This window comes from Kwoniella bestiolae, chromosome 4 (genome assembly GCF_000512585.2).
Source record: "Kwoniella bestiolae CBS 10118 chromosome 4, complete sequence".
Classification (NCBI taxonomy): domain Eukaryota; kingdom Fungi; phylum Basidiomycota; class Tremellomycetes; order Tremellales; family Cryptococcaceae; genus Kwoniella; species Kwoniella bestiolae.
This window is the reverse complement of record NC_089244.1, coordinates 355,123-375,221: the sequence shown is the minus strand read 5'-3', so window position 1 is coordinate 375,221 and position 20,099 is coordinate 355,123. Positions and strand designations below refer to the sequence as shown.

At 47.5% G+C, this 20,099-nt stretch overlaps 6 protein-coding genes across 6 annotated transcripts; 4 read left to right on the top strand and 2 right to left on the bottom strand.

Moving 5' to 3' along the window:
• Nucleotides 1–14: 14 nt before the first annotated feature.
• I302_105706 (uncharacterized protein) lies at nucleotides 15–1,973 on the bottom strand (the record flags this gene model as incomplete). The annotated part of the gene is made up of 1 exon (XM_019191456.1): nucleotides 15–1,973. The coding sequence occupies one exon, from the start codon at nucleotides 1,971–1,973 to the stop codon at nucleotides 15–17; it is 1,959 nt and encodes a 652-aa protein (XP_019046086.1).
• Nucleotides 1,974–2,551: 578 nt separating this feature from the next.
• I302_105705 (uncharacterized protein) lies at nucleotides 2,552–6,780 on the top strand (the record flags this gene model as incomplete). The annotated part of the gene is made up of 14 exons (XM_065870133.1): nucleotides 2,552–2,590; nucleotides 2,654–2,815; nucleotides 2,874–2,919; nucleotides 2,981–3,117; nucleotides 3,182–3,774; nucleotides 3,853–4,759; nucleotides 4,817–4,859; nucleotides 4,910–5,031; nucleotides 5,091–5,187; nucleotides 5,247–5,640; nucleotides 5,704–6,005; nucleotides 6,074–6,202; nucleotides 6,284–6,421; nucleotides 6,539–6,780. 14 exons carry the CDS (start codon nucleotides 2,552–2,554, stop codon nucleotides 6,778–6,780), a joined length of 3,351 nt encoding a protein of 1,116 aa, XP_065726205.1.
• A 1,175-nt stretch (nucleotides 6,781–7,955) lies between these two features.
• On the top strand, nucleotides 7,956–10,174 carry I302_105704 (uncharacterized protein; the record flags this gene model as incomplete). Its single annotated transcript, XM_019191454.1, has 10 exons — nucleotides 7,956–8,268; nucleotides 8,336–8,375; nucleotides 8,457–8,604; nucleotides 8,678–8,725; nucleotides 8,780–8,855; nucleotides 8,898–9,138; nucleotides 9,211–9,274; nucleotides 9,339–9,463; nucleotides 9,550–9,798; nucleotides 9,919–10,174. The coding sequence occupies 10 exons, from the start codon at nucleotides 7,956–7,958 to the stop codon at nucleotides 10,172–10,174; spliced, it is 1,560 nt and encodes a 519-aa protein (XP_019046084.1).
• A 405-nt stretch (nucleotides 10,175–10,579) lies between these two features.
• On the bottom strand, nucleotides 10,580–12,140 carry I302_105703 (uncharacterized protein; the record flags this gene model as incomplete). The annotated part of the gene is made up of 4 exons (XM_019191453.1): nucleotides 10,580–11,186; nucleotides 11,285–11,368; nucleotides 11,440–11,591; nucleotides 11,700–12,140. 4 exons carry the CDS (start codon nucleotides 12,138–12,140, stop codon nucleotides 10,580–10,582), a joined length of 1,284 nt encoding a protein of 427 aa, XP_019046083.1.
• A 537-nt stretch (nucleotides 12,141–12,677) lies between these two features.
• I302_105702 (uncharacterized protein) lies at nucleotides 12,678–13,534 on the top strand (the record flags this gene model as incomplete). The annotated part of the gene is made up of 5 exons (XM_065870132.1): nucleotides 12,678–12,734; nucleotides 12,804–13,092; nucleotides 13,165–13,252; nucleotides 13,311–13,367; nucleotides 13,453–13,534. 5 exons carry the CDS (start codon nucleotides 12,678–12,680, stop codon nucleotides 13,532–13,534), a joined length of 573 nt encoding a protein of 190 aa, XP_065726204.1.
• A 3,694-nt stretch (nucleotides 13,535–17,228) lies between these two features.
• Nucleotides 17,229–19,851, top strand: I302_105701 (uncharacterized protein; the record flags this gene model as incomplete). The annotated part of the gene is made up of 3 exons (XM_019191451.1): nucleotides 17,229–17,712; nucleotides 17,811–19,238; nucleotides 19,325–19,851. The coding sequence occupies 3 exons, from the start codon at nucleotides 17,229–17,231 to the stop codon at nucleotides 19,849–19,851; spliced, it is 2,439 nt and encodes an 812-aa protein (XP_019046081.1).
• Between the last annotated feature and the right edge of the window lie 248 nt (nucleotides 19,852–20,099).

The following is a 20,099-nucleotide window of genomic DNA, read 5'->3' as shown; positions in this document are numbered from 1 at the left end:
AATATAAGCCTAGCCTAACCAAACGATCTCAAGAATCCCCATTCCTCATCTTCCTCATCCTCTTCACTGTCCTCCATTACTTTCCTACTGGGTATCTCAACTACGAATCTTGCCCTTGCTTTCGCTCCGGATATCGGCGTGATTGTCACTGGTGGATCGATAGAGATTCTGGCTTTCTTAGGCAATCGCGTAGACGTGGGAATTGGTTCTCTCGATCGTTTCGTGGATCTAGCAGGTTCAGGGGGATCCGGCAGTAACTCTATAGACGGGGAACGATCGTTCATTCCAACCAGGGCTGGATGGACCGATTGTAGAATCTGTATGCTTTCGCCTGCTTGACTCGGATATAGTGCTTGGTCGTACTTGGTCGGCGAGATCACCTCGATAGATACCGATTTTGATTTCCTACTTGATGCCATAAATACCTCTGGCGATCTCGGTCTCGAGTTTCTCATTTCGCTGGCTGAAGGTGTGGATATCGGTATTTCAGAGATCTCAGGATCAACCGATACTCCGTCCTGGTCTGCTGATTTGTCTATACTACTACGAGATTTCCTGTTCTTCCGAGGTCTAGGTCTTCGAGCAGGAGGTGATGGTGGAGGTATGAAATCGGAATCATCATCCTCTTTCTCGTTGAATATGTCGTTTAGGAGGATGTCGGGAGAAGGGGATAGAGGGGTGGTACGGGATGGTCCTGCTTCTGCTTCTGCTTGTATCTCAGGTTGAGGCTGAGGTTGAGGGGGTGCATCATCGGGACCCCTATCGATCAATGCTGATCCTACAGTAGGGTTTTCAAACTCGACAGGCGGGTTTTGGTGTTGAGGCTGTGCGCTTGTCTGGTTCATAGCTGACACTTCGACATTCTCCTTAACCACTTCGATATCTGTATGAGCCAAATCACCAGTGTTCTCTAATATATCTGGAATCTGGATGTTGGTTCTGATTTCTTGTTGAGTCTCAATATCCCCCTCATCTTGGTTATTGGACTGAAGGGTGTTAACCAAATTTTCGTATCCTTCCTTCTGTTCTATCGACATAATCCCATCCCCAGCCTCTTCCCCGTCGCCCACTTGACCCACATCTTGCCCTAAACCTGTATGCAGTCCTTCATCTCCATCATCATTATTCACAATTATAGGTGTCTGTACTTTCCTGAGCCCACCAAACTTCCTACCCGTCGATGTGTATCTCGGTGGAGGAGGAGAAGGTGAAGGAGTAGGCGTAGCATCCTTGTACCACACCGAATCGGGGAACTCCATATTCAACTTCTCAAGTCCAAGTTCCTCTCTACGCCATGTCTCTAATGCGAATAATGCAGCGGCATCTAACGTCCGAAGGTCCAACCGTAGTTCTCGTACTTTACGTTTGGGTCCGATGGGAGGTAAGGGGTGATTTGGGATGGGCGATGGAGGGAGGTTGGAATCTAGCTTAAGGTCTGAGGGTAGGGGAGGGAGTTGAAGAGCTTTTAAGGCTTGGGCAGTTTGTGAGATTGGTGGTGTGTTTGAGTCTGTCTGCTCTGCTTCTGCTTGGGGTTGAGCGATCGGACCGTCCATCTCTTTCTCCTCGTCATCATTTATCTGTATTGTATCAGGTCCATTCGTCCGCTGTTCGCCTTCTCCTGATTCTTGTTCATTCGCACCATCATTCGCAATTCTGCTCGACCAGTACCTCTCCAACGTATCTCCCTTCTCCAACTCAACAATCTCCCTTCCCCCTCTATCCACATCTACCTCCGCAGCATGACTATCCGGACTTCCAACAGGCAGCTCCGAGCTCTCCACAACCCTTACATCAACCCTATGATAGCTCTGAGGAGTCTTGTATCGTTCTAACAGGTCGTTCAATCTTACGAGATGCTCTGGTCGACTTAAGCTTGTTAACCATGATGCTAGGGGAGGTAAGGGGATAGCGTGGAGGGTCTCTTGGTGTAGGAATACGGCTGGAGGTGGGAGGGCGGTGGAGAAATAGACCATGATTTGTCGGATGGCAAAGACGGGACTGTGTCCTCTAAGGGGACCACTGATTCGCCCGAAGAATGGGTAGTCGACTCGATAGAGAGGCCATTCGTCTAGAGGGGAGCGGGAGTCGAGTGGATCCGTAGCGCAGGAATCCGTTGGGCCCTATCGATTTCGTTCTGGATCTTATAACTGCGAGGATATACTTGCTAGAGGGTGGATTCGAGTCGAGTCGATATTGACTTGCCGCAAGGTCGCAAGAAGACTGATCGAAAACTTGTATGCGCAAAGGAGGGTGAATTGGTCAAAACATGGAAATATGGATAAATGGTGACATCATCACTTTCTCATCTCGATGTATAAGTATTTCGGATCCGAGCAAAATGACGATGACGGCGAAGAAAGATAAATCCATATAACGAAGATGTTTCAATTCCAGACTTTCATCTTGATCTGCCCATTCTCAATCCACGCAGAACGGACAGAAGGGCTTGGAGTCACTCAGCTTTAGATTTGAGATTGCTCACAACCACACCCAACTCTACTACAGGATTGTTCGATAAATAGAAGCAATTGCAGCTCAGAGATCTGTCAGCATGTCACAATCCTTCGCTGTACCACTGGCAAATACTCGAGTGAGCTCCCTGGAACCTCATTTTGTCATCGAGGATATAACTGACAGAGAAACCTGTGCGTAGAATGTCACCATCGTAGCCCATGTGGATCATGGTAAGACGTCCTTCGCCGATAGTCTATTATCATCCAACAATATCATCTCATCTCGTATGGCCGGAAAGTTGCGGTTCCTGGATTCGAGGGAAGATGAACAGGAAAGAGGTATAACAATGGAGAGCAGTGCTGTAAGCTATCCCTGAGTTCATCTTCTCTGATATGGCAAGCTGACTACTTGGTTCATAGGTATCTCTACGATTTGATATGAACAGGATAGGTCCAGATGGTACAGGTGAGTTATGCTCCTGACCCGCCTGCCCAGCAGAGCGTAGTGTATTGACAAGACAGTTTAGCATCGACATCGAAGCATCTTTGTAACGTGATCGATACACCCGGTCATGTCGATTTCGCCTCTGAAGTCTCAACAGCGTCTAGGCTGTGTGATGGTGCTTTGGTATTGGTAGATTGCTGGGAAGGAGTTTGTACGCAGGTAAGCTCTGGTCTCATCGTCATCATCCTCCCTACCCATACTGTGGGCTAATTGCTCTCTCCAGACGATAGCCGTGCTTCGACAAGCATGGGTAGACCGACTCCGACCTTTACTAGTCATCAACAAGATCGACCGATTGATCACTGAATTACAAATGTCCCCTTCGGAAGCATATCACCATCTTTCCCAATTGATCGAACAGGTCAATGCAGTAATGGGATCATTCTACGCCTCAGAAAGGATGGAAGATGATTTGCGGTGGAGAGAAGAGCGTGAAAAAAGATTAGCAGCTCGACAATCAGCACAGGAAGAACAAAACGATCTTGACATAGAAGATACAGCTGATATAGATAAAGAGTTTGAAGAGAAAGAAGATGAAGATATCTATTTCGCACCTGATCGAGGAAATGTTCTGTTTGCCTCCGCCATAGACGGATGGGCATTCAGATTGGGCAAATTCGCTAGGCTGTACGCTGAGAAGCTGAAGATCAAGGAATCGAATTTGAGGAGAGTACTTTGGGGTGATTGGTACCTTGATCCCAAGACTAAGCGGGTAGTAGGGAGAAAGAAGTTGGCTGGAAGGAATCTCAAACCTCTTTTCGTGCAGTTTGTTCTGGAGAACATATGGAGGGTATATGATACTGTTTTGAACCAACAGTGAGTCTACTGACCTTAGACAGACACGCTTATCAATTATGATAACAAGGGTAACGCTGATACGACTGTCACTCTTAGCGACCCAGAAGCTACGCAGAAGATCGTTACTGCCTTGGGAGTCCGAGTGACTCCTCGAGATATCCGATCAAAGGACACCAGGAACCTCCTCAACATCATCATGCAACAATGGCTTCCACTATCGACAGCCACTTTCCAAGCCGTCATCGATGTCATTCCCTCACCATCCGACGCTCAGGCTATCAGACTCCCATTTATGCTTCATCCCGAAAAGGCCGCAGCATCTAACACCGCTTTAATCGCTACCAACGAATTAGAAAAGGGATTATACGGCTGTGATCAATCTGAAAATGCCAACGTGGTAGCATACGTCAGTAAGATGTTCGCCGTTGAGCGGGGGGATCTACCAGAGTTCAAACCCAAGGAAATGACTGCCGAGGAGATGCGGCAACGAGGGAAGGAAGAGAGAGAGAAGCGAGCAGCGTTACTGGCTAGCAGACAGGAAATCGCAGGCGCAAATGCCAATGGAGTGCCATTACCTGAAAACGGGGAAGATTTAGTCAAACCATTAGATGCTATATCGTTGATTGATAAGGGAACAGAAGCCCCCTTGATACCGATAGACGAATCTTCGGAAGTCCTCTTGGGATTCTCAAGGATTTTCTCCGGAGTGTTGAAGAGAAACACCCCTCTTATAGTCACCTTGCCGAAATACGAGAATGATCTTGGTCCCACGCATCCGAAAAATGCCAAACATGTGTTCAAGGTGATAGTGAAGGATCTATATATGATGATGGGCAGGGAACTGGTATCGGTAGAAGAAGTTCCAGCAGGTCATGTTTGCGCGATTGGTGGATTAGAGAGGGTCGTACCGCGGAGTGCTACTCTCTGGGCACCGAACGCACAAGGAGTGGAGGATCTCCAGGAAGATACGGATCTGGTCAATCTGGCTGGTGTAAACCTATTGGTAAGTTGCTGCTTATGGACCCGATTACTTGCCATCACTGACGACTTGTCATTATAGTCCGCTCCGATTGTTCGAGTCGCACTGGAACCTGAAAATCCAAGTGAGCTAATTTAGCCTACTGAAAAGAACAATCAGCTGATACTCGTCTAGGTGATATGCCCAAACTCATTAGGGGGTTGCAGATACTCAATCAAGCTGATCCTTGTGCTGAGTATCTCGTCCAAGAGACCGGTGAACATGTTATTATCACTGCGGGTGAAATTCACTTGCAGGTGAGCTCGAATTTACGTTCTTGAACGTGTAGATACAAGCTGATACCTGATCCTTGTAGCGTTGTATCAAAGATCTGCAAGAGAGGTTTGCGAAATGCCGTATACAGCAGTCAGCAGTCATCGTGCCGTTCAGAGAATCAGCTGTCAAAGCGCCAGGTAAGCTGCTGTTCTGATATTAATAATTCAAGTGCTTATTTGTTGATCTTCCCAATTAGATATGCTGCCGCCAAAGACCGCCGGTGCGCCCAGAGGTACAGTGCACGGATCCATCTTAAATGGCCTAGTAACCTTTACTATCCGAGCTATACCCCTACCACCTGCCATCATCGAAATGCTTCTGTCCAATACCAACACCATCGGATCTATGTTAGTTCAGAAACGCGACCAGTCTAGCGAAGATGAAGAGAACCAGGAAGAACGGGATGTAGGTGAAGGTGGTGCTGAACAAAGTAGGACCATGACTCCAGAGCAATTTTGGAGTGAATTGGAGGGGTTGATGAATAAGGCTGGAGGGGATTGGGCGGGTGCAGCTGATAGAGTCTGGTCGTTTGGACCTAAGAGGATGGGTGCGAACGTACTACTGGATCCTGCGGGGAAGAGCCAACTTCGGTACGTACTGAAGGCCTGTCCTACATGTAAGGGGGGCATCGCTGACCCTGGGATTGATTGTAGTCTTCGAGGCAAAGAGAAGCTTTTCGCAGATGCACGAGCAGAAGGTCAATCTGCCGATGCGGCTTTACAAACTGCCGACAACGCTTTGGCACAAGATCAACTAGCTTCTATCGCCTCTGCGAACGAAACGGATGATAATGCTCGGGCGGAGCTGAGATTGTTGAGAGATTTCGAGAACTCTATAGAAGCTGGTTTCCAAATGGCCACTTTCCAAGGTCCCTTATGCTCCGAGCCTGTTGTTGGTATGGCATGGGTCGTGGAGAATGTTGAGTTGAACAAGGAGGAATTTGAATCAGAGCAAGGTGGGTACAGCTGAGGAAGCTGAGTTTCGGATCGTCGAGAGCTGACACACTCGGGGCACGTCGAATAGGTAAAGGACGTACGGCTGCTGTTACTGGAGCGTTGATCTCGTCGGTGCGAGATGCATGTAGAGCGGGCATGTTGGATTGGTCGCCTAGGATTAAACTGGCAATGTACACTTGCGATATTCAAGCGTCAAGTGAGTTCAGCTGCTGTCTCTTTGTCGTCTTCCCCAGGTCCAAGTGGAGACATAAGCTGATTATGGTTGATAACTCACTAGCCGACGTACTTGGTAAAGTGTATGCTGTAGTGGCTAGACGACGAGGTAGGATAGTCTCAGAAGAGATGAAGGAGGGTACATCGTTCTTCACCATTAGGGCGATGTTACCTGTCGTAGAAAGTTTCGGATTTGCAGATGGTGAGTTGACGCTTCTTTCTCTCATCTCGTCTTGTGATAGTCTACGTATCGCTTTATTGGTTACCTTGCCGCAAGTGAGGTTTTCATGACTTTCGCTAACCCTCTGGTACAAATTAGAAATTCGTAAACGTACATCCGGAGCAGCATCTCCTCAACTGATCTTCTCAGGATTCGAAACCCTCGACCAAGATCCATTCTGGGTACCTACCACTCAAGAGGAACTGGAAGATCTAGGTGAGAAAGCAGATAGAGCCAATGTAGCTAAAGGATACGTGGATGGCGTGAGGAAGAGGAAAGGGATGTTCGTGGAGAGGAAAATCGTGGAGTTTGCCGAGAAGCAGAGGACGCTTAAGAAGTAGTGCCATCGTTGGAGATATAGAGTACTTGCTATCATTGAGATTGCCATGTCTGTGAGACCAATACTACAGTATGCATTCGCGGACGCAATTATCCAAGACTTCTCGACAGATTTTTTTATGTGTACCAACACGAAAGAAGTCGTATGTCTTTAGGCATGTGTCGTCCGAACCGAATAAATTTAGACATGATTGTTCATCCCGAATCCCGCTTTTCCTTGATCACATCACATCTCGCAGCAGAATGCAGATCATCGACTACAGTATTTTCCCTATATCTTGTCAATGCGATGATCGACACCTTACCAGAACAGTGTAAAGGGTCAATCATGTACTTGCCCGTCGATCAGTGCAAAACACTTACCACGCCCTACGCCTCACGCAGATCAATGCACGACAAGAAAGACGCCAAGTATCACGTCCACTTGCGTAATAATGTACTGCACCGAGAGCGGCGCGGGTTCCTATTTTTCTGTTTGACTGTTCGATGATCACCGATCAACAGGTGACAACTCAAAGGAAAGGATGCTAACCCCTTCCCTGAAGGTTCTTCCCATCTGATGAGTGATATTTACCTATTCCGGAAACACTTGGTGTCGGTGGATATTACTTTAATACCTTATTTTTCGGTTCTTCCTTGGTTTGGGTTGGGCTTGGGCTTGTTTACATTTTGGTCCAAGTCTTGGTCTCGGTGTAGGGATGCATGTGTGATTTTCTGGTGGAAGTGGTCAATTTTCTGAGTGGTGCATTCTTAACACTTCCACCAGAAGTAAGGTAATAGATACTTGATCACGAGAACTACCAGCAATCATCATTGACTAGCGCAACGAGACACACCAGATACCAGCAATAGCCAAGAAAGAAAGATAGATACGTCAACGTCAACGTCGACCTGCGCCACCTTCTATACTAAAATAGGTTAAAGTGATACTAGTGGAGTGAGAAACCGAACCAAGTGAGACATCCAAGTTCAACTTCAAGCAAGGTGAGTGGACATTAGACCATCAATCATGTCATGAACCTGGTATTGATCATGTCATATCATAGCTTATAGAGGATTGGAATAGAAGGTAGAATAGAAAATAGAAGAATCATTGACGTTGGATGTCCTCTCGTCATAAAGATAACGGTAAAAGCAAGACATAGTCACCTATAACAACGTCGTAACACCTACCACAATGCACATATCCAACACACTCAAAGCTATAACCCTTCTCCTGGCTACATCGGCTCTGGCGCAGGATGATAATAACAATAACGGAGAGAGCGATAGGGATTCCGGGAATACAGGGGTGGTAGTATCTGCCAGTACGACTTCGACTTCAGCAGCAGCGACAAGTTTAGCAAGCACCAGTACCAGTACCAGCGCCAGTGGCTCTTCGACTATCAGCTCTTCAACGACTACTTCGACAGGAGCATCGCAGACTTCTTCGACTGTTTCGCTGAAATTGGCTAAGAAGTATGTGGGACAGGATTTCATGAATGAGTTTGGTGAGTCTCCCTTTCTTCGCATATCGCTGAGTAAGGCGTATCAAGCTAACACCATGGGTGAATTCAGACTATTTCACGGATGATGATCCGACCAGTGGATATGTCAAGTGAGTGCATCCGACAATGTCATAATCAGAGCAACGCTCGCTAGCGTAGAACTGATCAGCTGACTCGGCGACCTTTTCCAGCTACGTGTCCAAATCGGAGGCTCAGAAATCAGGATTGATCGACGTTCAAGCCAACAACGTATTCTACATGGCTGCTGACAGTACCAATGTGCCCACCGGGAGAGGGAGGGATAGTATCAGGATAAGCAGTAAGAGCAAGTATGCTGATGTGAGTCACTCACTCAATACTGCAACGCAACCCCTCGAGTAAAGTGAGTCCTGCTGATACCTGATGGCTGCAGGGTGTATATATCTTGGATCTCAATCATATGCCTGTAGGATGTGGTACCGTAAGTCACCCCCTCCTTCCTCACGTACACGACATGTGCTGAACAAAGATGTAGTGGCCAGCATGGTGGACAGTGACCAAATCCGGCTGGCCCAAAGGCGGTGAGATCGATATACTAGAAGGCGCCAACGGTCTCCCCCTATCCGGTTCAGCAGCATACAACTCCACTACAGGTCTCGCTACCAACCCCAACCCCATGATATACAATGCCGCTGCGTTGCACACCTCCGATACCTGTGCTTTGAATGGCCAGACATACATGAACGGTCAGATTGGGGAATGGCAGTGTTCTGCGTACTTTTCTGGAAACACTGGATGTGGAGTCAAGATGACAGGCGTGGAGGGGGGGTCGTACGGTGGGCCTGTTAATGGTGCTGGTGGGGGTTGGTATGCAATGTGGAGGGATTTGGAGAAGTGGGTGATCACCATTTTCTACAAAGATAATGGAATGGGATATCTGGCTGATCGGACTTGATGGTATTGCAGCTCCGGTGGTATCTACGTTTGGTTCTGGCCTAGAACCTCTACGTCCGTACCGGATGATGTCAAGGTGAGCTGGTTTCCTCTGTTTGCACGGCTTGGAGTATGTTCTGATCCACGTGAAATGATTGTAGAACCCCAACACAGCTACTACCAACGTAGCTAACTGGGGTATTCCCAATGCCAACATGACAGTCCCATGTCGAGATAACTTCAACAACCATGTGATAGTGTTCGACTTGACTTTCTGCGGTGACTAGTAAGTCGACTCGACCAATTCCACATACCCTCTTGAACCTACCTTCAGTTATATAGTAAGATATTGACATCTCGATCTGTATCTAGTGCCGGAGCGACCTACGCCTCCTCAGGATGTCCAGGCTCATGCGCCACTTTCGTACGATCCAACCCCGCCGCCTATTCCGAGGCGTACTGGTCCCTCAACTCATTGCGAGTATACACAGCAAGTGGGAAAGCGGCTTCTTCAGGAGCGCTGAGCAAAGGTGCCATTGCTGGTATTGTCGTTGGCGTAGTGGCGGGATTGGTCATTCTGTTTTTGCTGTATCTGAGATTCAAGAAGACAAGGAAGAATAGGTAAGTCGACGGCCCACCTTGTCCCTTCTCGACCGTTCGGATAGATATCCCATTATCCATCTCAAGGAAGCCCACGAAGAGAGATGAATTACAATAATACTGATATGCTTATGATCGCAGACACATGGTGGAAGAAGCGACCCTCACCGAAGAGCCCATCCCACCTACCGCGAAAGGACCCTACGCATTCTTAGCAGCCAGAAAACCACGTATCGGTCCCACCACGCTTGCCCCAGGAAGAACAGCTCAGCACTTCTTAGATGGCGAGACGCCCACTGCCGTGTACGGTAGGACACCCAAGGGAAGCGATTCGGATATCAAGTTGGCTGAGGCTACTTATAGACCTCATGGGGGTAATTCCAGTTGGATTGGATAGGATAGATATCGCAGATCTTACCCTTGGACGGTACGACGTCACATTGAGGGGGGACAATAGGATAGATAAGGATTTTACAGCATTTTTTATTCCATAATTATTCCTATAGTATTGTTGATATTTCATGCAACCTCATTTTTTATAATAGCTTGCTCGCTTGGTAATACACATGATATATTTATTTTGGCTTACATAGACAACACACATTGATTCGATTATATCTTACACGAAGATTGGTTCTCGCATCGCACAAAAGCAAAAAAGGATCATCAATCTCATCATCTGACATCTGACTCTGTTTCTTTCCCGAAGTCGAATCGGTATCTGCAGTTCAATCCTTCGATTACATCCAATCTCCTCCTGCTCGTCTTCGCTTCACTTCACTTCTTCACTTACCCACGCAGTCTACATGAACATACCACCTCCACCACCACCGCCAAAACCACCTCCAAACCCACCACCACCACCTCGTCCACCACCCAATCCACCGAGCCCACCGAACCCACCAGGTCCACCACCAGGCCCAACACCCCTTCTCGACCCGGGTCCACCAAATCGCCCAAGGTCGGGCCCATATTCACCAGGAGGCGGCAACTCGTCACCCCACCTGTCATCTCCCTCCCCCGTCCCTCCCAGGGGATTCCCGCCAGGTCCAGGGAACAGACCCCCTCCTCTTCCACCTCCCGCGGAAGGTCCAACGGGGTCCCACCTACTTCCGGGCGGCTGGATTGACCCGCCTGGACCGGAGAAATCCGGATCAAGACCTTGACGACGTCTGTCGAATAAGGGGTGATTAAAATCTACGTACATCCCTCCTCCATCTCTATTGGGGTTGAATGACCCGGGAGGTTGGAATGCTGCTAAGGGGTCTAGGTCCCTTCGTCCGATTGAGGCGGGGTTGGTAGGGTGGGGATCGCGCAGAGGGTTGGTAGGTGGTTGAGGGCGGGCGGAAGGGGGTTGGTGCGATGGGCCAGAGGGTGGGGGATTACGAGGATCGGATCCTGTTGGTCGGCTATGTGAAGGACAACCATTAGATTATGATCATCAATGGTATGATGCCTGACCTTCCTCCGATTGATAGAAGCGGAAAGAGGAAAGAGCAGCACTCACAATTCTTCATATCCTGGTACTTGCAAGCCAGGTATCAATCTAGCGATCACATCTGACTTGTACTTCCCCACGAATTCCTTGATACTATATTGCATTTAGCCAGATTAGTCATGCCTACGTCGAGTTACTACGTTATGTGACAAGTATCTACCTACCTTGTGATCGATTTGTATCCCCAACTTTTGGCCAGTTCATCTCCACCCGTAGGACTATCAGTCGAAGACGAAGTTGCAGAACTTGGAATAGGGAATCTTGAGCTGTCCACGAGATCAGAAAGAACTATCGAGAGATTATGCGGTTGACCATCCTGCAAAATGGCATGTCACATACTCCGTAAGCAGTATTCCCCTTCGCGATGCTACAGCCAGTGAAAGACCGGGGTTGGATATATTGGGATTGGGAGAATTGAACCCACCTCAGCCATAGCATCGACCTGAACTCTATTCCCCATCCTGCCAATTCTAACCCTAAATACCAAAGAAGACTGTTCATGCCTATATTGGAAGGTATAACTATCTTCCCCTCTATGGTTCCATCCCTCATTCAATACACCCTCTTGAGGGGTGCTGTCGGCCTCCTCGGCATCTACTGCTGTGGTAGTTTCAGATGCTCCATCGTCTATATCGTCTCCTGTGGCTCCCTCTCCTACCGGTTGAGCAAGGGACGACGAGCCAGAGGGACCAGCTGCGGTGGTGGATGATTGGATGAGTCTGAATCTGAGAGAGGTGTGGATGGCATGGACTAGGATGGCGATAGAATCTGTAGGATTGGGTAGAGGGGAGGAGGTTGATCTGGGTAATAGTTGGGGAATGAGCTTGAGGAGGTTGTGGGCGTCAAGTGGGTTTGGCGATGACATCTTCACGATTTAGTTGTTCAGTGAGTGATTAGTTTATGTTGCCGGTATATGATCAGTACTATGATCAACTTGAAGGTCTGATACTATCGATGTTCATGTGGAAAGAAGAACGAGGAGATGACATTGCATGTCTGAGTACCACACTTGCACCAGTCTAGTCGTCATCGACGCGAATGCGGATGGTGGAGGTCGAGGTCGGAGCTTCGCTGCTGCCTTTTCATTCCTTCTCCATTCATCACTCCTGACTTATTACACGCCTTGCTTCTTGTTGACGAGCAATGCATGTGGATTCTCTGTCTCCTTTAGAGAAGCTTGACCGTGCTGAGCAAGGCTACCATGTCTTCAGGATCTGCAAAACCCCCCTATATCACTCACTTGGTCTATCAGGATAAGGGACCAGCATAAAGCCTAAGCTTGCGGGGCACCAGCTTTCCCCAAAAATCAAAACAACAATAATCAAAACAAGTTGAACGACACGATACCTTCCATCTCATCTTTGTCAACCCCCTTCATATGTAGAAATCAAACGATGCTGATATGGTCATCCCACTATTGGAAACCTCTTACTGGCTCGTGAAGAACATACAGTATGTTGTAAGTTATTCGGTTCTCCACATCAGCTTCTCGAAGGAAAATGTGACGTGACTGATTTCAGGTTGATAGATCGCTTTGATCTTCGGCCTGTCCACCATCCTGTTCTCGGTGGCAGCTTGGTACATCTTCAGATGGTTCATCCCGTCTCCTCTCTCCCTTATTCCATTCCTCAGATCTACGTCCAAAACAAAAGCCGCGCGGAAGACGAGGAGTACAAGAGGTAAAGGCGATGTGAAACCTACTTTGGGCGATAGGAAACCCACTACAAGGTCTAGTACTAGAAATCGGAAGGCCAGTGATACGAACGGATCTATCTTAGGGGGAATGGGAACAATCATTTCGTCCACGTTGGGATCAAGTGAGATTTCTCCGTCTTCTCATCAATGGCTCATTAGTATCACTGGGCTGATCGTGCTCGAATGCATTTTAGCGTTGATACTGTGCTCCATCGCTTCGAGTCTTGTATGCGCCTATTCATTGACAGAAAGGGGTTGTTATACGCTTAGACATCTTGGAATGTGAGTGGACTATCAAATGTACTCAGATCAGCGCTGATGTTATGGTTGTGGCGTATAGAATAGAATGGTTACCTTGGAAAGAAGGGTTGAAATGCTATAGGACGAGATGGGATTGGTGAGTCAAACATTCAGCTTGACCTTGTTCCCAGAAGCAGATCATCCTCTTATTCAGGGAGGGCTCCAAGCTGATAGCTTGACAGGTTCGCCGATCTGATAGGAGAATTCATGTTGACTGTCTTACAAAGTCATGAGTTCGGCCAATCAAACTTGAAAAGCATGTAGTGGAAAATATGAGTATGTTAGACATGTACTTCTAGTCGGTCTCGCTATATGCATCCACTGGCATCGCGGGACACCCTGTTGATCGTCAAATACATCAATTTGACCCAGTCCCAAGACGTACGATATACTTCCGAGACCACTTTGATATCTCAATTCCGCATACGTGGGAATGTCTTCGGACAAGAGAGGAACTTACTCAACCCCATTCCCGTAGATCAATTCTCACCTTTAGTTCAGTTACATGTGATTTGTTCCAACTTGAGGGAATCTCGTTACAAGAATCTCTTAGCTCAGGTTATCGGTACTCGTATACTGTAACTGAGTAACGATCACCCCAGAAATCTTTTTCTTTTCGTCTTGTTTGGATTCGCACATCTCTCACCGCTCAGAATCGCACTTTGCTCTACTCAAAAGAGATAGACTCGCATTGATCGTCCGACTCCACCGTGTCATGCATTGAATGACGTGGTGGATTCACTCCCACTCCCACATGGTGATCGCCCTGCATCCTCATCCACAAGTGAGATAGATGATCAGGGTCGTCAGTCCTAAATGTCTCGGTACCTTTTCCTTCTTCCTTTCGGATTTGCTCGAATTTCGCCGGTATATCACAATTACGCTTGTTTGACGGTGGTCCAATGTAATGTAACTCAAAATATAAATCCGTTGACATCGCGTACTTCGAGACTGAACATCAAGGGGGTAGATGAAGGCTGCCGCGGCGTGGCTGAAAACATAATACATACGTACCAAAGCAATGTCGTGGGACGACTCCTCCCATTTCCGGATGTAATATCATCGTGCTGCATTATATGTACTGGCCCGAGGACGGAAATGGGAACCCAACCATCTGTCGATCACTCTCTCTGGGTCAGCGGCGTCACGAAGTGGTGCAAAGACGTAATTAGGCGGCGCCACGTCGACGTCTCTCGAGCATGTAGAAAGGGAAAGCCACTTTTGTTAAATCCCGGATGATCCTCCTCTGTTTTCCCGCCAGAACATACGTTGCGCTACGGCTTATGGCTCTTTCCCCTGAGTGATCTTAGGGATCGACAAACAATTGGGAAAATCTCCGCCTGTCCCTGGAATTACGCGATGATCTGTTTTCTGTCTGTGAAGCGGTGTGGTGTACGAGTATCGCTGGATCCCGAAATTTATTTTGTTTGCCTCTGCTCGTTTCCCTTACCAGGGCCTCTTTCATCAATATTTTCAAAAAACAAAACAAGAGAGAAATAGAACAGCGCTTCTGCGGGTCGTCAGCGTCAGTCCATTCCGTCGTCGTATGCTTCATGCTGGCAAGTACTGTATGAGTACCATTTCTTCGGACTTTCACCATGCCCTTGTACGAAAGGAAAGAAAATCTCTCGACTCGTCATAGGCTACCATACCACCGATCACCCCTCACTCAATTGAAACATTTATTTTCCATTTTCCATTTTCCTTTTTTCTGTTTCTGCTTCTGTGCGCAAACGCAGCTTGGCATCTATACATTTCTTTACTGTGCGTGGTACGTGGCCGCCCCTTCTTGTTTTAGGGTTCCTAGAACGTAGTACGGTACGCCGCATCGCATCACGACATCACACTGTAAAGATACCGAATATAGATTTTTTGGGACTTTATCCTTATTCCATCCATCTACCATCTACCATCAACTTGCTTTGCCAGAGAAAGAGGAGTGTGACATTACATCGTCATTTCATCTGTCAATCATTGATCATTTACACCGTACGATCGTCAGTTCCCAAACTTTAAGTATTTCCTCTCCTCTCCACTCAACAAAAACCAAAAGGATCGTCGTGGTTCATATACGCATACCGCACATCACTTGACTATACACCAAACTCACGGTGATCGACATCCTGTACATCCAACATCATCCCAATTACACAACTGTCATTGTTCTTTCAATTTCCATCGATATTCCTGTTCCTCAAGATAAATACAATCAGTTCACGTAGATTGATATACCGTCTAGGAAGCAACATCATTGTGTATCAGATAGGACAAGGGAACATCACATATCAAAGAAAGATCTGCTGTAGGGACTGTCATAAAGGACCTGAACAAGAGAGGACCATTATAATCAATTGTCGACCATTCGAATCTAGAATCTGGACCAGTGTGTTAGGACTAGTTTTAGGATTCAATTTGGCTGCATCGAGATAACCTTTGTGAGTCCGCTTTACCATCCATCTTTCTCTCTTTGTTTCTGTCAAAGTGTCGTCTCCTTTCATCTCAAAGGATGGGTTGTGTCCAGTCAATCGTCTTCAGGGATGACAAGTGGGATTGGGTGTTTGTTAGAAAGACGAAACGCCGCTTTGATCGTGATTTTGATCGTGAAATACCGGAATATGATCTGTTTTGATGTCATCGTGTGTGTGTACCATACAAGCGATGGTCCAAGCGGATAAAAGGTCGAGCGAAGATCAACCAACTCATCACTCCCTTCTTCCCCTTCTCCCCACTTTGTGATCAACCCGTTCAAGGATGATCTGCTACCTACCTGCCTTTGAGGAAGAGATCTAGATGAAAATGGTAGATCTCATCACTCCAGCTCCCTTTGTATTGAGGGGTCATATCATGTCCATTTCGGACATCTCTCTATAGGTGAAACTCCGAAATGGCTCGGTGATAGTTTGATGGTGATGACGATCATGTCCATCAAAGCTTTGTTTCGTTTTGATGGTACCCCTGGAGGTGGCTGTTTCTCTATCTTCTCGGGACCATGCGGCACAACGAAGTAATATGGATGGAATGCTGATTGAATGTTTTTCTCTCTTTTCCCCCACTCTACCATCTATTCCAATAAACCTTGATCTCCTTATCCCAACCAATTGATCATCTGTCAATCCATCATCCAACATCCAACCCCGAAAATTGGGTCCTTTGGTATTCTTGTGATCGACTTTAACCCCATGGATCTCGTCTCATCACTCCTTTTTACTACAAATAATTGGATGATCCGCCGGACACTCGAATGTAAATCATTGATTGATCGACTATCAACATCAACACATACACAAACACACACCAATGGATGATCTGATCCCTTTTATCGCTACAATCGTCATTTCAACATCAACAATATAAAACAACAATTCATCTCGCTCTCGTCTTCTTCTCTTTTCGGAACTCGACAATCCACCACAACACAACTTATAAACACCCTATACACCAAATCTCATCGCTTCTTCTCTTTGACCACGACTTTTTTGGTCTCTTTCAAAACGATTTGTTTCTTCTTGACAACGCCCTTTATACGTGTATCTCTGTGATTGTGATTGTGATCGCCATTTGACCCACCGACCACCTCATTCACAAACAACGCACACACCTACACACCACCCTCGTAACTCACTCGACACCCCCCTTGATACACATTTCTGTACGATCACCCCTTGTAATCGACACCATATTACAACAAACGTCGATCTTGTCAATCCTCCGTTCATCATCTGTGTGTCCGTGTCAACCACCTACATTTCTAACCCATCCTTCTTCTTACCTTCTTACTTCTTCTCAATTCACAATCTCATCCCATCATTTCTCTCTCCTCTCTTCCTCCCATCTGTGCACTCTCAATCTCATCGACCATCGCCACCCCACCGTTCTCGTTGGTGTGATGCCTCGACAATCCATACGCCTTTCACCTCTCAACACGATCTTCTATGACTACTCCTTCAACTCCAACGAAATGACACCGTCACCGACACCGACACCTACCTCACCACAGGCTCAGCACAGCCCTCAACTGATCACTCCGCAAGTCAAACTCGTCAAGTCAAAGTCGCCTCCTCATTCCAAAGCAATCAAGCTGGAGGCAACCAGTCCCAACACACCCTTACCCCCCATATCCATGGTAACTGCAGACACATCTGCTCGTCTGCAAACCAGGATATTCAATCAATCAGGATTAATCTCCCCTTCAGCTATCTCACCCAAAGCCAAACCACCTTCTCCCAATCGAAAGAAGATGTCCGTTAGAAGACAATCGAGATTCGACCCTATGATGGCGGAGAGTGAGGATACGATGATGGAAGATGAAGGGTATGGTGATTTGGGATTGAAACATCCTCTGAGGAGAGTCAAAGAAGAAGAAATGTCAAAAGAAAACAAGATAACTCCACCTGAATCAATCAGCTTGCCACCTATCAAATCATTATTTGGCGTAGCCAGCGGTAAGTCCCCATCTTCTACCGCAGTACGGAAAGATGTTCTCCGATCGCATATGATGTCAGCTGCGGAAGCTGATCTTTGTTTCATTATTTTGTCGCAGATCATCCCCAAACACCCTCATCATCATCATCTTTATTCCAATCCCCATCATTACCTTCCCTCATCCCCAACTCTCCATCAGGCTCTCCAAGCTCAGCACGAACTTCCCGATACTCCTCTCTCACCTCATCGGCCGTACCTGAAAACTCTGCAGGATGGTGGGCACCAGAATTCGAAAAAGGTTTATCACCTTTCCAACCTACTCCGTATAGATCCAATTCTTTCCCTACCATACCGTATGTCTCAGATGAGACTGGCCAGAAGAGGCGAAGATCCGATGGTCCCCCCGCATTGAGGGATGCAGAAGAATCAGCAAGATTGAGGTGGCAAGCGCAGTCGAGAAACGCTTCTTTCCCTATGGCTACTTCACCTGGACCTCACACGGCTGGACCGTCTAGTTCGAACTCCTCCTCATCGTCCGGTCTTCGGTCTTTGCTCCACCCTCCTCAAGCTTCCTCCGCTGGGGTATCAGCATCAATGTCTCGGTCGTCCTTTTCCGGCTCAACGACTGGTGGACGTCTATCACCGACATTGGAGGATGAACCTCTACCTTTCTCCAGACGACCATCTCAAGCGTCAAGAAACCCTTCTCTCGTTGGTGGTCAGCTATCAAACCATTTCGCCGGATTATCAGCTTCAGATAGGGATAAGCCCGTATCGAGCGAGATGCCTCCTCCACTACAGACTGCCCCTCCCTCTGACAGGCGTGGCTCAGCAATGTTACCTCCCCTATCAGCAATGGACGATAACAGGTTGTTGCCCCCTCCCTCAAGTTTGAGTCGATCCGCCTCACCTGCATCGGACATCATGAGGCGTCAATCGCTCACTCGACCTCCTTCACCCGACGTCACTGGTCGACCTGAACTCCGAAGATCGTCTTTGACAGAGATCATCATGCAGAAAAGTGGGGATATGAACATGGCCATGACACCTAATCGTTTCGGTCCTTCTCACCCTCATGCGAATGAGCTGGGTCTAGCGACGAGCGTATCAATGGATAAATCTTCGTTCTCTGAACCTGTCCCTCCGCTCCATTCTGCCCCTGCTTGGACTTCGCGAAGAGAGTCTACAGATTCGATCAAATCTCACCATGATGATAATGGTGCTGGGCCGCTGCTCTCACTCAGGGGAAGGAAGAGGTCCGTAGTGGAGACACAACAAAATCGGTTGGACGATGATGATGCCGAGATGACGAATAGTGGTGATCCTGGGATGAGAGGTATGGAAGTTCTCTTGGCTGCTGCTGCTGTGGAGGAGGAACGGAAAGTCAGGAAGAGCAGTGAAGAAGATGATGATAGGGATACAAGTCCACTCAAGATGAATGGAGTGACTGGTAATGGGGGACCGAACGGTGGACCGAAATATACTTGTGCTTTCTGTGCGAAAACTTTCTCGAGACCTAGTAGTTTGAGAATACATACTTACAGTCGTGAGTATGGGTTTTCCCTCATTCCCTCAATCAGACATATTCAACCCATATGTGTCAATGGTACTGATGAAATGTCATTTACTTAGATACCGGTGAAAGACCATATGTATGTAAAGAGCCGACCTGCCGACGACGATTCTCCGTTCAGTCAAACTTGAAGAGACATGCCAAAGTACATCAATTGGGCGCAGCGGCCTTACAACAGCATAATGGTCATCCACATGGACCACCCGGTCTGGCGATGCCTCACCATGGACACCCCGCTCATCCAGGTATGCCTAGAGCACCCCACTCGCACCCTGGTACAGTATCTCAAGGACCACCAGGACCGCATGGACAAATGTATCATCCCCCTCCTCCTGGGTATTACCCTCCCCCTCCCCCGCCTGGATATCCTCATCCTCATGCAGCACATTACGGTGCACCCCCTGGACCACCGGGATATGGACCTCCTCCACCTCATGTGGCCATGGGTATGCCGCCTCCTCACCAGGGTCCAGGTTGGAGATCTGTTAGTAGTAGCAGGAGGACATCGAGGGATGAGGATGCTAGTGAGGGAGAGGAAGAGGGGGAAGAGGAAGACGAGGAGATTGATGAGTTGGATGAGGATTGAGTGACACTCGCATAGAGTAAGATAGGCAGAAGTTGGATTTGTGAAATTGACTTTTATCCTTGTATTGGTACGAGAAGTGAAGTGATATCATATCATATTAGAGCTGGACTTGATTGAGTGTGACTGTGAATATATAATATCTTGGAGATGATTTGATTGTGGTAGTGGAGAATGGTAATATTGTATCGATATAGATTCTTGAGCTGGGGAGTGAACATGATAGCGTATGAAGTATATTATGTTTACGT